Here is a 12,894-nt window from a genome sequence, read left to right as displayed (position 1 = left end):
CATCATGACACCAAGGGCCAACGATATTTTTTGCAACCCTCTTTTTTATTGGTGTCAAGTTTAAGCCATTTTAAGTTTCGAGTTTCTCCTCTGCAATGTTATGCTATTACAAAAAAAATGGTTATGGGCTCTCACTGTTCTAACAAATCAGCAAAGGCAGCAAATTACATTACAAAAACAAATTGACTTGCTCTCCAGGATTGTCACGCAAGAATTAAGAGGTTAATATAAAATATAAATTAACTTCTTCAATGGCGTAGGAGGGGTACTCCAAATTGCATAGGCAATTACAGCAATAATTTTACACGAACAATTATGCTCTAATTTAACTGGCACATTCTTTCTCTTTTTTTTCCCTCATGAGCCAATCTATTTCCTCTATTACACTGAAAGGATCAAGAATCAAAAACCTAACTCTATGATTATACACAAAAGAACAACCACTTAATGCAGCTGCACTTCTATAATATGTAACTTTAAATAAAAAAATAAAAAAGGATAGCTACTAACTCAAAGTTACCCGAAAACTTTACTTTTGGTCATACAACATTTTGTACTTCAGTCACTATAGTCTTCTCCAGAGGTTTCAAAGCTCTCTTCATCGTTGTTTCCGACTAAGCCATCATTCATATCTACATCATCATCCAAGTTATTTCTGACTGAGCCGTAATTCATATCTATATCTTGCTCCATATTGTCGTCGTCTTCTACAAAATCATTAACAGCGTCATATGCATCCTCATCACTCATTTCCACCGGATCCCATGTACTTGGGTGAGCCGCTACATTATACTTAGGTTCCCATCTCTGCTCCCTGTACCCAGTTGTGTCGGCATTGTCATCGGATTCACTTTCTTCTGTAGTATTATTATCAGGATGCTCATTTTGCATTGACCGCATTTCTTCACTAATCCATTCCCTCTCATTGAAGTTTCTTGGTGTTTCCTTGATGACAAAACTACTGTGGCCACCAAAATTACCAAGCACCATGTCCTCAGTTCTACTCTCACGTCTCCTCCTCACTGTGCGGGGACCACGTTTATGATTCTGTCCCTGTTCCTGCACCTGTCCATGTTTATGTCTCTGTACAAGCATGTTTTCTCCCGGCTGCATAAGAATTTGAGTCAATGGTTTCTTCACTTTTATACTTTGCTTGCCAGATCCTGATCTTGAACCCGGAACCTTTTTCTGAGACTTTCCACGAGGACGAGCACCACCACGACCACGAATCACCTGCTTCCCGGAACCAGACTGTGGTACCTGTGTTGATTCAGCCTTTCGAACATCCTTCAAAAAAGTAGACCTTGACGAAAGCTTCTGCAGATAATAAAGCCAACTCAGCAACATATTTTATGAAGAGATATTATTATTTAATTAGAATAAATAGCCATCTTTTAATTTTATCCAATTGTCACTGTTATCAAGATCAAAAAAGCATCCATAACAGTTAAGAGTTGTATTGCTGTCAATCCACGCAGAATAATTCCACCAACCCGACCCCACATACAGTAATAGAATTAATCAGTCATCTTTTTATTTATTTTTTGGCCTTTTTCACAATGAAAATGGAAGAAGAACTTAACTGTAAAATTCCCAGCTTCTGTGACACTATTAGTCTCGGCAGCTTTCTGAAGTGGAGTGTAGAAAATGGAGGAATCAAGCTCTAAAAGCCGCAAAGCTACAGCAGCAGTAGTTTGAGGTATCCAAGGAAGTTGTGGAACAAGTTCAGGATCAGACTCCTTGGCTGCCTTTCCTGATAAAGTACAGAAACCAAGCAATTCGGCCGTTGTCTCGTAATTTGATGATAAATAATCTTGCTTTATTACACCCTCCAATTGAGTTAGAATCTGCAAAGAATGTCTGACACTGAGAAGTCTATATGCTGTGATTATATATATCATATATGACATTAAGAAAGAATTCCTGCTACATGCCCTTCATGATACACAGTCCTCAGGTCTTTGTTTGAAAATAAATTAAAAAGGAGGCAGCATGCATCCTCCTGAAATGGTGCATGCTTTACATGAAAATCTGCTGATATTTAGACATGAAATTCAACCAAACAATTTTAAATAAAAGGTAAACTAGCAAATGAGCCGGCTGTATTGTAGTTGAAAAATATTTATTAGATGACCAAGTTGCTAAAGACGAAATATATACTGCGGTATCTATTCGATAGAATCTCCAAAACACATTCCCACTCATGCCCATTCAAAAAAAAAAAAACATCCAACAGCAATCATTTCATTGATTCAATCTCTGGAAAATAGATCTAACTTGTTTGTACTTAACGAAGAGCTTAATTATCTTGTCTCATGCAAGTAACTTTAAATATCACTTGACTAACATAACAATGGAGGTCATGTGTCTCCCATCTTAAAACTTGTCAAGAAAATTAGTATTATTAAGTTTAGCAAGACAATTAAAGAAAGCTCTTTATGGAGCAGACATAATAGATATTGGAATTTGAAATAGAATAACGTAGTGTCAGCCATTCTGTACAGGCAATGATAATCCACAATAACAGACCAAATCCCCCTCCCTCCCCGCCATAAGAGTGAAATGGAAGTAGCAACGTGATACCTGAAGCAAATCCCCTACAGAAGATGCATTCTGCAGCTTTTTCCCCCAAGTACTTCTACGGTCGCATGTCCAGGAAGATTGAAAAGCCTCAGGTGGAATAGAAACCTGTCATTCACACACATAATGACTGTGATCACAAAAAATGACAACCAACAAAACCAGCATAAAAAAGTTATCCCCAATTAAGGTAAAACGATAAGGTTATAAGCATATAACTACTCCATCAATAGTAATATTTTTAGTGGAAAGTTCTCCTCACCTCGATGAAAGACAAGAGAGCCTTGATTAGTCTGATTTGAGGGAAAGAAGAATCCAAAGCAATTGGCTTACTGGGGTTTACTTGCCACTGCTCTTCACATTGGATCAAAGATGCTGAATAATTCAACCCCTCGCCTGTAATACTAAATGTCCTCTGGCAAGAAGGACACCTATTATCTTCAAAAAGAAATGTGTCGAAACAGAAATCACAAATTCCCAAAAGAGGCATATAGCCTTTTCTTCGACTTGTCCTAGCATTTAGGTTCATTGAATTGATGCACTCCTTCCACACCCAAGACTTTAACACTTGATATCTCTTGTAGGCATTTAATTTCTCAATTTCATTCTTCCCAACGTCAATTCTAAAGGATATAGACGATTCTGACAAAGCAGTACGCGAATCACATGCAGCACTTCTAGGACTTCTGTGGCCAGCAAGATAACCAGAACAATAATCCATTTCAGTCACTTGATTTTCAGTACTGTTTTTGGCATTACCAACAATATCAAACAGCTGCAAATTCCTTCTCAAGTTCTCCTTGAAAGAAGTCTGGGAATGTTGAAGCATTATGTGCAAGTGTGATTCCCTTATTCCACGTGTATCCAAAGAAACCAAAAGAGAATTGAATGCCTATATTAATACAAAAGCTAAATGAGTAAAAAAGGCTAGTTATTGCAAATTGTACAACAATAAAATTATTAGTGACAATGTGTGTGTGTGTGTGTGTGTGTGTGTGTGTGAAATGTAACGTGAAACCATATTATTACCAGAATATTGTGAAAAATACAAAATCCAGATTACTGACTAGTAAACTGTCTTGGAACTTATACTCCCTTTTGTCTGTTAAATTGCTTGATTCAATGTCCTATTCACAGATAGTTGCAATTAAATATTTTTAATTCTTTATCTGAAATTTAATATTAAATTTATATACATTTTTGTAAAAATAAAGATTAAATTTAAATATCTCTAAAACCTTGAGAATTGTGTGCAAAAAGGCAAACAACCTATATAAAGGACCAGAGGTAGTATGGTCTTCATATATCATCTTATTAATTAAAAAAGTAAAATGTAACATGAGTAGGGATTGAATTAACGGTTAGTGGTTAGCTCTTAGCGGATTGAATTAGTTGTTTTTGACTAGCTGATTGAAGTAGTTGTTCTGACTTGCAGATTGAATAAACTGCTTTGGATGAAATTGTTTGGTAAATAGCTATTTGATTAGCCTTTTGTACTTCAACTAGACACATGTCAATCCGCTAATTAAAAAGATCCTCCAAGTCGCTTTTGCAAAATTAGCTTTTTGAGTCCAAACCGTTATTTCAATACACTAACTACCAAAACCAATATTAGATGATTGACATGGTCAAACCTCTAATATGGTTCAAACCTCTAATTTTTTCCCCAAACCTCTAATTTCCAAACAGGGACATATAGATAATGAAAATATATATATCAAACTTCTGCTGCATTTGGAATCTATATAAAATTGCAGAACCAATAAAAAAAACAGTACCTCTTCAGAATCAATCATCCTCCAACCACCATCACGTAATTCAACAAAGATTCTACCAGAACCAGGATCATGTCTAGAAGCAGATGCAACAAATTGCCAGTAACGATTATGCCTTCGATCTTGACCAAGAGGCAAAGATCTGTACACGTGCATTTCTTCTGCTCTGTGACCAATAAAAGATTTCAACTGTAACCTTGACCTTTCCGATGTAGACCCATTATGCTGAACTGTGGGAGTATTCTGATTCATGGAGGTATTTTCTACCACTAGATTCCTCTCATAATTCGTGCCACAAAGATTATTATGTTCCTTCCTGATATTGTCTAGACCGACAAAAGGCTCTTCTTTAATTGCAGTGTCAAGAGCAACTTCAATATTCTTATTTTCAGGAACTCCTGATGGACTGTAGCTGCCATCAGCTGCATCAGTTAAGCAAGGATCATGAAATTTACTCAAATTTTCATCTTTTAAGCGTCTTTTATCTAGTTGTGCTTCGGCCCACATTTGCTTTCTAAGAGCATTTGCTGCATCTAGACGATCCTGTGATGCATAAGATATTAGACAGAATAAAAATATCAAAGATGCTGTAAATTATTGCCTCATCTGATAATATATTAACTAAGCTGTTTTATTTAATCAAAATTGTTAGAAACTTACCTCTAGAACTGCACGAATAATGTTCCCTTCATTCACAACACTAATTATAGCAACAAGGGCACTAAGACGGTCCTCAACACAGAGAACACAATACTCTCCTTCACTAAGTCCCTGGACCCATTCCTCCCCAGATTTGCTTTCATCAATCTCTGCAACTCCTTGAGCAGGATCACTTGAAGCCACATCTTTGCCAGAATTATATATTTTATCCATAGGATTACCTATCAGAATTCATTATTAATAAACTCATCATAGAAGACTATGAAATATATAACACCTAGCAACAAAGTAAACTTACCAGGAACATCAAGGTCATTTTGCAGATCTGATGACACAGCATTACAAGAAATATCAACTGCATTTCCTGACAAAGAGCCAACTTCATAGAGACCACCGTCTTTATTTACATTGGACAGAGTACTCAATTCATCAAATTCGGGACCCTCAGCAACATCAGATTCAGAATCATCATCTTTCTCAACATCATCAGCAGTTTCCTCTGCTAAAAGGCCATTAGAAAACTTCTGTATCTTTTCCCTAGCTTCTGCAAGTATTTCCTCTGCATTAGCAGGATCCTTCCTAAAAGCAGGTCGAACACAGTAAGTTGAAGGAGCAATTCTCTCAAAGAGAACTGGGTCCCTGGATAAAGCAACAGAAATAGAGGCATCTGGTGTCTTGCTTGTTGATAGATCACGTAGACCAGATTTCTGAATCTTTTCTGCAAGTTCTAGTACTGTTTGTCCCTTACCACCCTCAAGACAAAGAACATGGTAAGCAGCAAATTTCACTGTCCCGGGGGTTAATCGATGCCTCGATCTGCGCTGGAGAGACGATCCTTTTTCTTGCATTACAGCAACTGCATTTTCTACAGCTGAACCATTGCGTAGCATAGAAACTATATCTTCACAACTTTTGACCTGCAAAAACAGTTTATTTATGTGAATTGGTAGTTTAATGCCCCACGTTACTTTTGATGCGCACACACACATATGTTTCTCGAAGCAACTTTGACGAAAAATAATAGTATATTAATGAGCGATTAATCAGAAAAAAGAATTCAGCTGTCACAACCAAATAATATGTTTATCTTCATCTACTTATGTCAAAAATCCTAATACATTTAAACCTCTTTAAAGCAACAACTTTGGGACCAAGAAAGAAATATTACTTTATTGAGAGTAAAAATACACTATCTACATTATGTTGGGGCCAGAAAAAAGTACTAACTTTAATGAGGTTATTACTTTATCAATTATTACTTAATCAAGGTTAACTGTATAAACGCCTCCACCTACTTGTACAAACATAATCCATTTATAATGGTACGAGGAAATATTTTACTATATTTGCCGTAGAAAAAAATTTTGATTTTAAACAATTTTGGGGCGGAGAGTGTAATAGTGTATTAATTTAGCTATAGCCTATAGTTCGTTGTCTTAGTTTCAAGCTGTTTTTTTATTTTCTATACTAATATTGTAAATCCCACATACTGAAAAGCAGATAGAAATGATTATCGACTACTGAGACTCTCTCCTCACGAGTCGCCATTCAGACATTTAAACATGTCCCTTAATCTTATTAACCAAAGCAAAACTGTTGATGTAATCAATTCTCTTGGCTTCTCCAATCAGAAAGATTTTGGGGTCTTCCTATAACCACTTCATTGCACCTTGTGCACATATTCAACTAGAAAAAGTTAACGCAATTTATATGAGCTAAATGACTTATCATAGGCCAATCTACAAGTACCCTAACGCATCACGCTGCAAGAGAAAAGCAGAAGAAAGGCACCTCATTGTCATGCATGTGCTTTGGTTCAGTACTCTCCTTCCTCAGTTGTGGCCCAAATCCGGCTGAGAGTGCAAATTGCCGCAAAATTTCAGGCCAGGTCAATGGGTTTAAGTGCTTCTGCCAGCTGCGTATATCAAAACCCCACAAAAATGCCTGACATAGATATTGCACATAGTAAGGCATAATAAAGCTATATATGGATATGCACTAAAGTAACTTGAACAGATATGAACCTACCCCCTCGACAATATGAGGATGTCCACCTTCAGGATTAGCAACAGTATATTGATTAGTTCCTGCTCCGCCGCTTGGAGTCCTTGCACCCTCCTCAATATCTTTTATAATTAGATTTAGTAGAGCAATGTGTATCTCAGCCAACAACCTCGAATCCTGGTGTAGTGAAGCAGAGAAGACATGTTGCGATGTCAAGTTAAGGAAATGAACAAGAAACACATTAAGCTGCAAGAATATCAATAGATACTTAGGATGTAACAGATCCAAGACCTGAAAGGTAACTTACGTAATCATGTAGTGCTTGAATAAATTCATCTAGAGTGAAGGGCCAAAGACCAAGAACATCAGAAAAGGTGACACAGAATCTCCAAACCTGAAGCCAAATAGCAGGATGTTAAAAATATGAAAATATTATCCTCTTCAGTCTTCAGGCATAAAATGGGGTCACAGTCATTGCAAATAGTAACCAGTTCCTATTTATGGCATGCATAACTGATAATACACAGGCAAATGCATCACATCAACATTTTACCAACTTACCATAATGTGCAGATATCATATATCCAACAGAAGGATACTCCATTTGTTTCAAGAAGTTAATAAACTACATTGGATATAATCCTAGTCCTTTATCTTCCAAGAATGAGGGGGAAGGGGGGTTATGCATAGACATATGAGAGTAGTTTAATTCCCCGTAGCATAGGAGTTAACGGGAAAATATATATTACGCTGCAAACTTGCAATAGTTTTTGCTTACTGTTAAATTAGGTTGCAGCAGAAGCAAAATCGTTAGGCATTTACCATTACAGATTTAATATTTAAAAGAGAATTTCCCTTTCCACTGGCTACCCTCGTGTCTAGCTACAAGGAAAAATACTCCACAGGCTCATACATATATGTATAATCTAACCAAGCATGCCAAACTATTATAATTACCTACTCCAAAGATGACATGCAGCCAAGTGCCAATTAAGGTATTACATTCCACATTATACAATATGTGTGCATCAATATGCACATGAGCACTACTCAACCACTTCACTAGTTCACTTAAAACAAAAAATTAACAACTGAGGGCGCATACCATAAGAAGGTTACCAATGTTGTCCTCTGAATCAATCCAGGGTTGTATTGAGAACGGTTTTTTCAGTTGCACATCCTTAGGAGGGAATGCACATAAAGAATCTGCAGAACAAGATGTTTGGTCAGCTACTAAATAAAAACATTTGACACTAGTGTAGTAACTTATATGACTAGACTGTCTAAAAGTGGATATTCCATTTGAATGAACAAGCAGACAAGCCAGAAGAAGATTGTGAAGCAAGACTAACCTCTAAATGATTCCAGGTTCTGCAAAGTATCATAATCAAGGGAAATAATTGAAGGTAATCCTTTGCTTGAAGCAGCCAATTCCATCAATTCCAGACGTTCATCCTCAATCAGCTCCAATGATTCTTTGGCAACTCTGCGTAACGCTGCCTTCTCCATAGCTGCTTTTTGTTTCGCTGCTTCTCTCTCTCTGCGAAGCTCTTCCTTTTGTCTCATTCTTTCAGCCTTGCATTAAAGAAGGAAAAAGACTTTTAGAAGTACTTAAGAACAGAGAGATACACATCTCAATTTTTGTTCTGATAAAATGAAAGTTGTCTCTTTTTAGGTCATAGTCCTACTTTCAAAAGCTCCCTCTGCAAAAATTTCTCCCTCCTTTCAATTTCACGTTTTTCCTCGCGCTGATATTTCTCCTCCATCCGCATCTTTTCTCGCATCATTCTCTCTTCTTCCTTCTTCCTTTCACGCTCTTGCCTTTCCATTTCTTTCCTCATTAGCTCTTCCCTCTGTAGCAAAAGGTTAACCATGCAAGGACACGATTAAGTAATTTATACAAGTGCTATTCGAAATTCTGAGATTATAACTACAAGATCAAACCTTTCGCCTTAACAGATCTTGTTTCTCAAGTTCCTTGCGAATCCTTTTCTCATGGGCAACATCTTTTCCGGTTCGAACTTCATCACTCTGCAACACATTAGATCATATGAGACAATTTTTCGATCTTCCTGGCAAATGCATAAATAAATTGGTATGTAACATTCAGATACCTTGCGCTTCTGTCCTATTTGATATACATCTTCTGTTTTTAGAATAGATTCATTATTATTTGGAGGTGAAGAAAATTGTTCTTGAACTACTTTGTGATTTAACGAACTATAACTGGATGATGGCACTTGAGCACCATATTCCCTAGACAATTGTCCAGAGCCTTGCATGAGGGGTGATCTTTTCACATTAGAAACATCAGCAGGCAAAATATAGAAGTGAGATGGGCTTCTTCCATACGAATCAGGTCTGGAACTAGGTTCAGCAGGTTCGGAAAAACTTCTATCCGCAGCCTGAGAGTATTCAAATTCAGAACTTAAAAAATAAATCTTCAGAATAGAATAATATTTTCAACTTTGTGAAAACCAATCTTTTCTTCCTCTAAACACGATAATACAATATCATGAACATGCGAAGGATGCATATGTATTAAAATACTCCTTTTATAAATAAATGCCAAGAGGAACACAGGGAGGCTGAAAGGAAGATCATCAGATAAAGTATTTGCATGAAATTAGTACTTACAAAGCCTCTACAGGTATCTCTTATTTATATAAAAAGCAACACATCAAACCACTGTTTTTGCATTTAGTAGGCTGCCTACTCTATACTCTAGTACTGCTACCAAAATTACAAGCTGATGATCAATAAATATGAGTTTCCTAGCACTTTCTTGAAAACACAAAACATGCCAGATAAAATTAGAAGGAAAAAAATAGCATTTGAGTTCAGAAATAAGGGACCAACTTTAATTTTTTTGGGTTTAGATCTCTCGACCATCTTGCCCTCATAAAAATTCCCAGAACGTCCCCAAGGTTCCGTAATTACTGCTGCAAAAGAAACAGAAAAAAAAGGTCAGAACCATAACAGCAAAACCTGTTCAGAAGATGTGTGTGTGTGTGTGTGTGTGTAAAGTGAAGAGTAAAGTTATGACATTCAACAGAATAAATGGTAATGATATTCTATAGCAACAGAAAACAAATAAAAATGGAACAATATAAATCATACTGGTATAATCATCTATGATCTTGCTACATATAGTAGTGCTGCAACTTTTATGTGTGCTGCTAAATGAACACATCTGCGGACTTAACTTAAGGGATGTGCTGCTCAAATATGTAACTAAAAGAAACTGTATGACAGATAACTGATTGCATGCTTATTAAATACTACTTAATAGAGTAATCACCAAATCGAGATACCCTAGTGGAGGCCAATTCCCCACCCGCAACCCAAGTCAAGGGTTCGAATCCTCACTCACCCTCCCTTTTACTTCAAACTTATTATATGAACCTATATATAAAATTAGCAATTAATTAGACCCAAAACATAACAATGTCTGCATTGTTGGTTGCAGCACTCATAATAGTCCTTCAACTTAGTATTATCAAATAACTTAGTATAAAGTGCCTATCTTATTTAAGAGAGAAAAAACTAAGCATGCATGTGCAGATACAACAATATCACCAATAAAGACACACCTGCGGCACTTATAGGCTCCCCAAATGCACCAGGAGGAACTTCGTCAAATTCCATGCCAAGGACTGGGCCATCTTCCCTTAATGGCTCACCCAGTTGCCCCTCAACGCATGCAATAACTCTCTGCATCATCGCTTCCTGTGGAGACATTACGTAACTCCTCCGCACCAATGGCAAATCATCGTCATACTGACTCGAATCAGATCCTGGCCCTGACCCTGGCCCTGACCCTGACCCTGATCTTGACCTAGACATAGACCCAAACCCTCCATCACTACCTTGCTCTTCCATCTTTACTATATCTCTAGATGAACTAATCATCCCCTTGTTACCCACTGCAGCTGCTGGAGTCTTCTTCCCCGACCCTGACCCTTCCTTCTTATCCTTCAATCTTCTATGGCAAAACCACATCTGCAGTTGCCTATCCGTCAATCCCAATCTCACAGAGAGTTCAGCCCTTATCGCCTCAGATGGGTACATCTCAGCTGCTCAAACCATCAAAACCCCATCAACACAAACATCAAAACATACGGGAAACATACCAAAATCATATATCACACAAATAGGCTAAAAATCACAAAACAAAAATTACCCAGAACAAAAAATCACACCCAAAATCAGATTCAAACATAAACACAAAATTTCACACAAAAATTCAAACATACCAGCATAAGTCCTCTCAAGAGTTTCCAATTGAAAAGGGGTTTTCATCTGGCGTTTAGGCTTCTTGAAACCCTCAACTTGACCACTGTTTTTATTGCTTTCTCCATCAGACCCACTATCCATCACAGATCAATCACCAAATCAACCAATTCAACGGATCTCGAAACCCTCAAAAATCAAATCTTAAGGCTTGTAACAGAGAAAGATGCAAACTTTATCTCTTTTATCTATCGTATAACCAAAGAAACCAATAACCAAGAAACCAACAAGTCAAATTAGAGGAATCTAACATCTCATATGATGATAAATATATAAATTATAGAATTTATATCGGGTATATACATATACACAGAAATTAAAATAGTACGAAATAGATAGAGAGAGAAACAACAGTAATTACAAACAAGAATAGAATTTGTAGAAAGTAAAGTAGTGATTAAGAAATTATAGCAACATGGTGTTGTTCTGTATACAATTTCAATCTTTCCCATTGTTTTAATTTTTTAATTTAGATTTCCCTTTTTATTTTTTTCTTTGAGGGGGGTTGGTTTGATTCTTTCTATTCAATTTTCAAGATTTAACAAACGTTATTTTTGACAATCGATTTGGATTGAGTTAAATTGGGATTTACTATCATGTGTTCATGTGCATGCATATGTGTACATTCAATGTTTTGTGAGTATCTATTTTTTAAAGGAGAGTAGTTAATTTAAGGGGTTTGATGTGAGTGGTCCATTTGTTGTTTAATTGTTTTCTGGGTTTTTTTGGTATTTTGGGTTGAATGACATGTAAACTTTTGTTTGAGGATGTGGAAATCAATCAGTCAAATCTGTTTTGTGGGTTTGAAATTTTAAGGTTTCTTGTTTTTTCTTGGACTTGTGAGTTGTGTCCTGTTGTTCATAGTCCTGGTTCTACACTAGTGTCTTCTTGCTTCTTGAATGTTCATTGGCTTTAAGGTTTAATCTATAAAAAAGCTACAAACTTACGGCATGTAAAATCTCTCTAGTATTCGTAGTATCTTTCGATCTCAGGTGCAACGAATCATGGACCGATTACATGTTCGTGTGAACTTAATTACAAACATTTTAGAGTCTCAAATATTTTTATTTAAAACCGATTCATCCTGTTTCAAGATATTTTATTCTTGTTCTTGGATGAATAACTAAAAGACGTAAATGTGTATGATGTTTAGGAATTAATTTTTATTTTACTAATGTTATCATTTTTATATAATTATATGTACCTAATGTAAAATTTACTAAATATTAATCAAATCAATTAAAATTAATGACTCAATATTATATTAAACACATAATTCTAATACAATATCATATCTATACATTTTTTATATTTTGACACACGGTGTTATGTCATATTGGATTAAATCTTTTTAAACTAAATTTTTTAAAAAGTATATAAATATGACTATCATCGCCCACAGTAAAATTTGTTAAATTCGAGTCAAACATAATGCCCCTTCAGTACTCTAAAAGAATAAAACATTCAATATATATAAATATCATAATAACTCTATTGATGACAAATTTTAAATTTTAAATATTATAATTTTTTCCGTCAAAAAAAAAGTATTATAATTTTCTCACATGTTAATTTTTTTAAT

The 12,894-nt window shown here is 35.9% G+C and overlaps 1 protein-coding gene across 2 annotated transcripts; it reads right to left on the bottom strand.

Moving 5' to 3' along the window:
• Window positions 1–200: 200 nt before the first annotated feature.
• LOC108203312 (homeobox-DDT domain protein RLT1) lies at window positions 201–11,954 on the bottom strand. 2 transcript variants are annotated; one of them, XM_017372153.2, is made up of 18 exons: window positions 11,276–11,954; window positions 10,613–11,095; window positions 9,879–9,958; window positions 9,134–9,424; window positions 8,964–9,050; window positions 8,708–8,872; window positions 8,372–8,594; window positions 8,125–8,225; window positions 7,327–7,413; window positions 7,044–7,196; window positions 6,807–6,959; window positions 5,314–5,932; window positions 5,016–5,236; window positions 4,359–4,898; window positions 2,843–3,472; window positions 2,584–2,688; window positions 1,584–1,847; window positions 201–1,317 (listed from the first exon to the last, which is right to left on the bottom strand). In XM_017372153.2, the coding sequence occupies exons 1-18, from the start codon at window positions 11,394–11,396 to the stop codon at window positions 559–561; spliced, it is 5,082 nt and encodes a 1,693-aa protein (XP_017227642.1). In that variant the 5' UTR covers window positions 11,397–11,954; the 3' UTR covers window positions 201–558. The 2 variants fall into 2 exon arrangements, with proteins under 2 accessions (XP_017227642.1, XP_017227637.1); XM_017372148.2 differs by having other exon boundaries at window positions 9,879–9,961; window positions 11,276–11,953.
• Between the last annotated feature and the right edge of the window lie 940 nt (window positions 11,955–12,894).

The sequence above is a fragment of the Daucus carota genome, chromosome 1 (assembly GCF_001625215.2).
Source record: "Daucus carota subsp. sativus chromosome 1, DH1 v3.0, whole genome shotgun sequence".
Classification (NCBI taxonomy): domain Eukaryota; kingdom Viridiplantae; phylum Streptophyta; class Magnoliopsida; order Apiales; family Apiaceae; genus Daucus; species Daucus carota.
The sequence above is the reverse complement of the archived record's forward strand: the minus strand, read 5'-3'. Positions and strand labels throughout refer to the sequence as shown.

Coding starts and splice junctions, on each gene's coding strand:
- LOC108203312 (XM_017372148.2), bottom strand. CDS start 11,396: ATGGATAGTGGGTCTGATGGAGAAAGCAATAAAAACAGTGGTCAAGTT. Junction 11,096..11,275: donor TCTTGAGAGGACTTATGCTG/GTATGTTTGAAT, acceptor TGGTTTGAGCAG/CTGAGATGTACCCATCTGAG. Junction 9,962..10,612: donor GGAGCCTATAAGTGCCGCAG/GTGTGTCTTTAT, acceptor TTTCTTTTGCAG/CAGTAATTACGGAACCTTGG.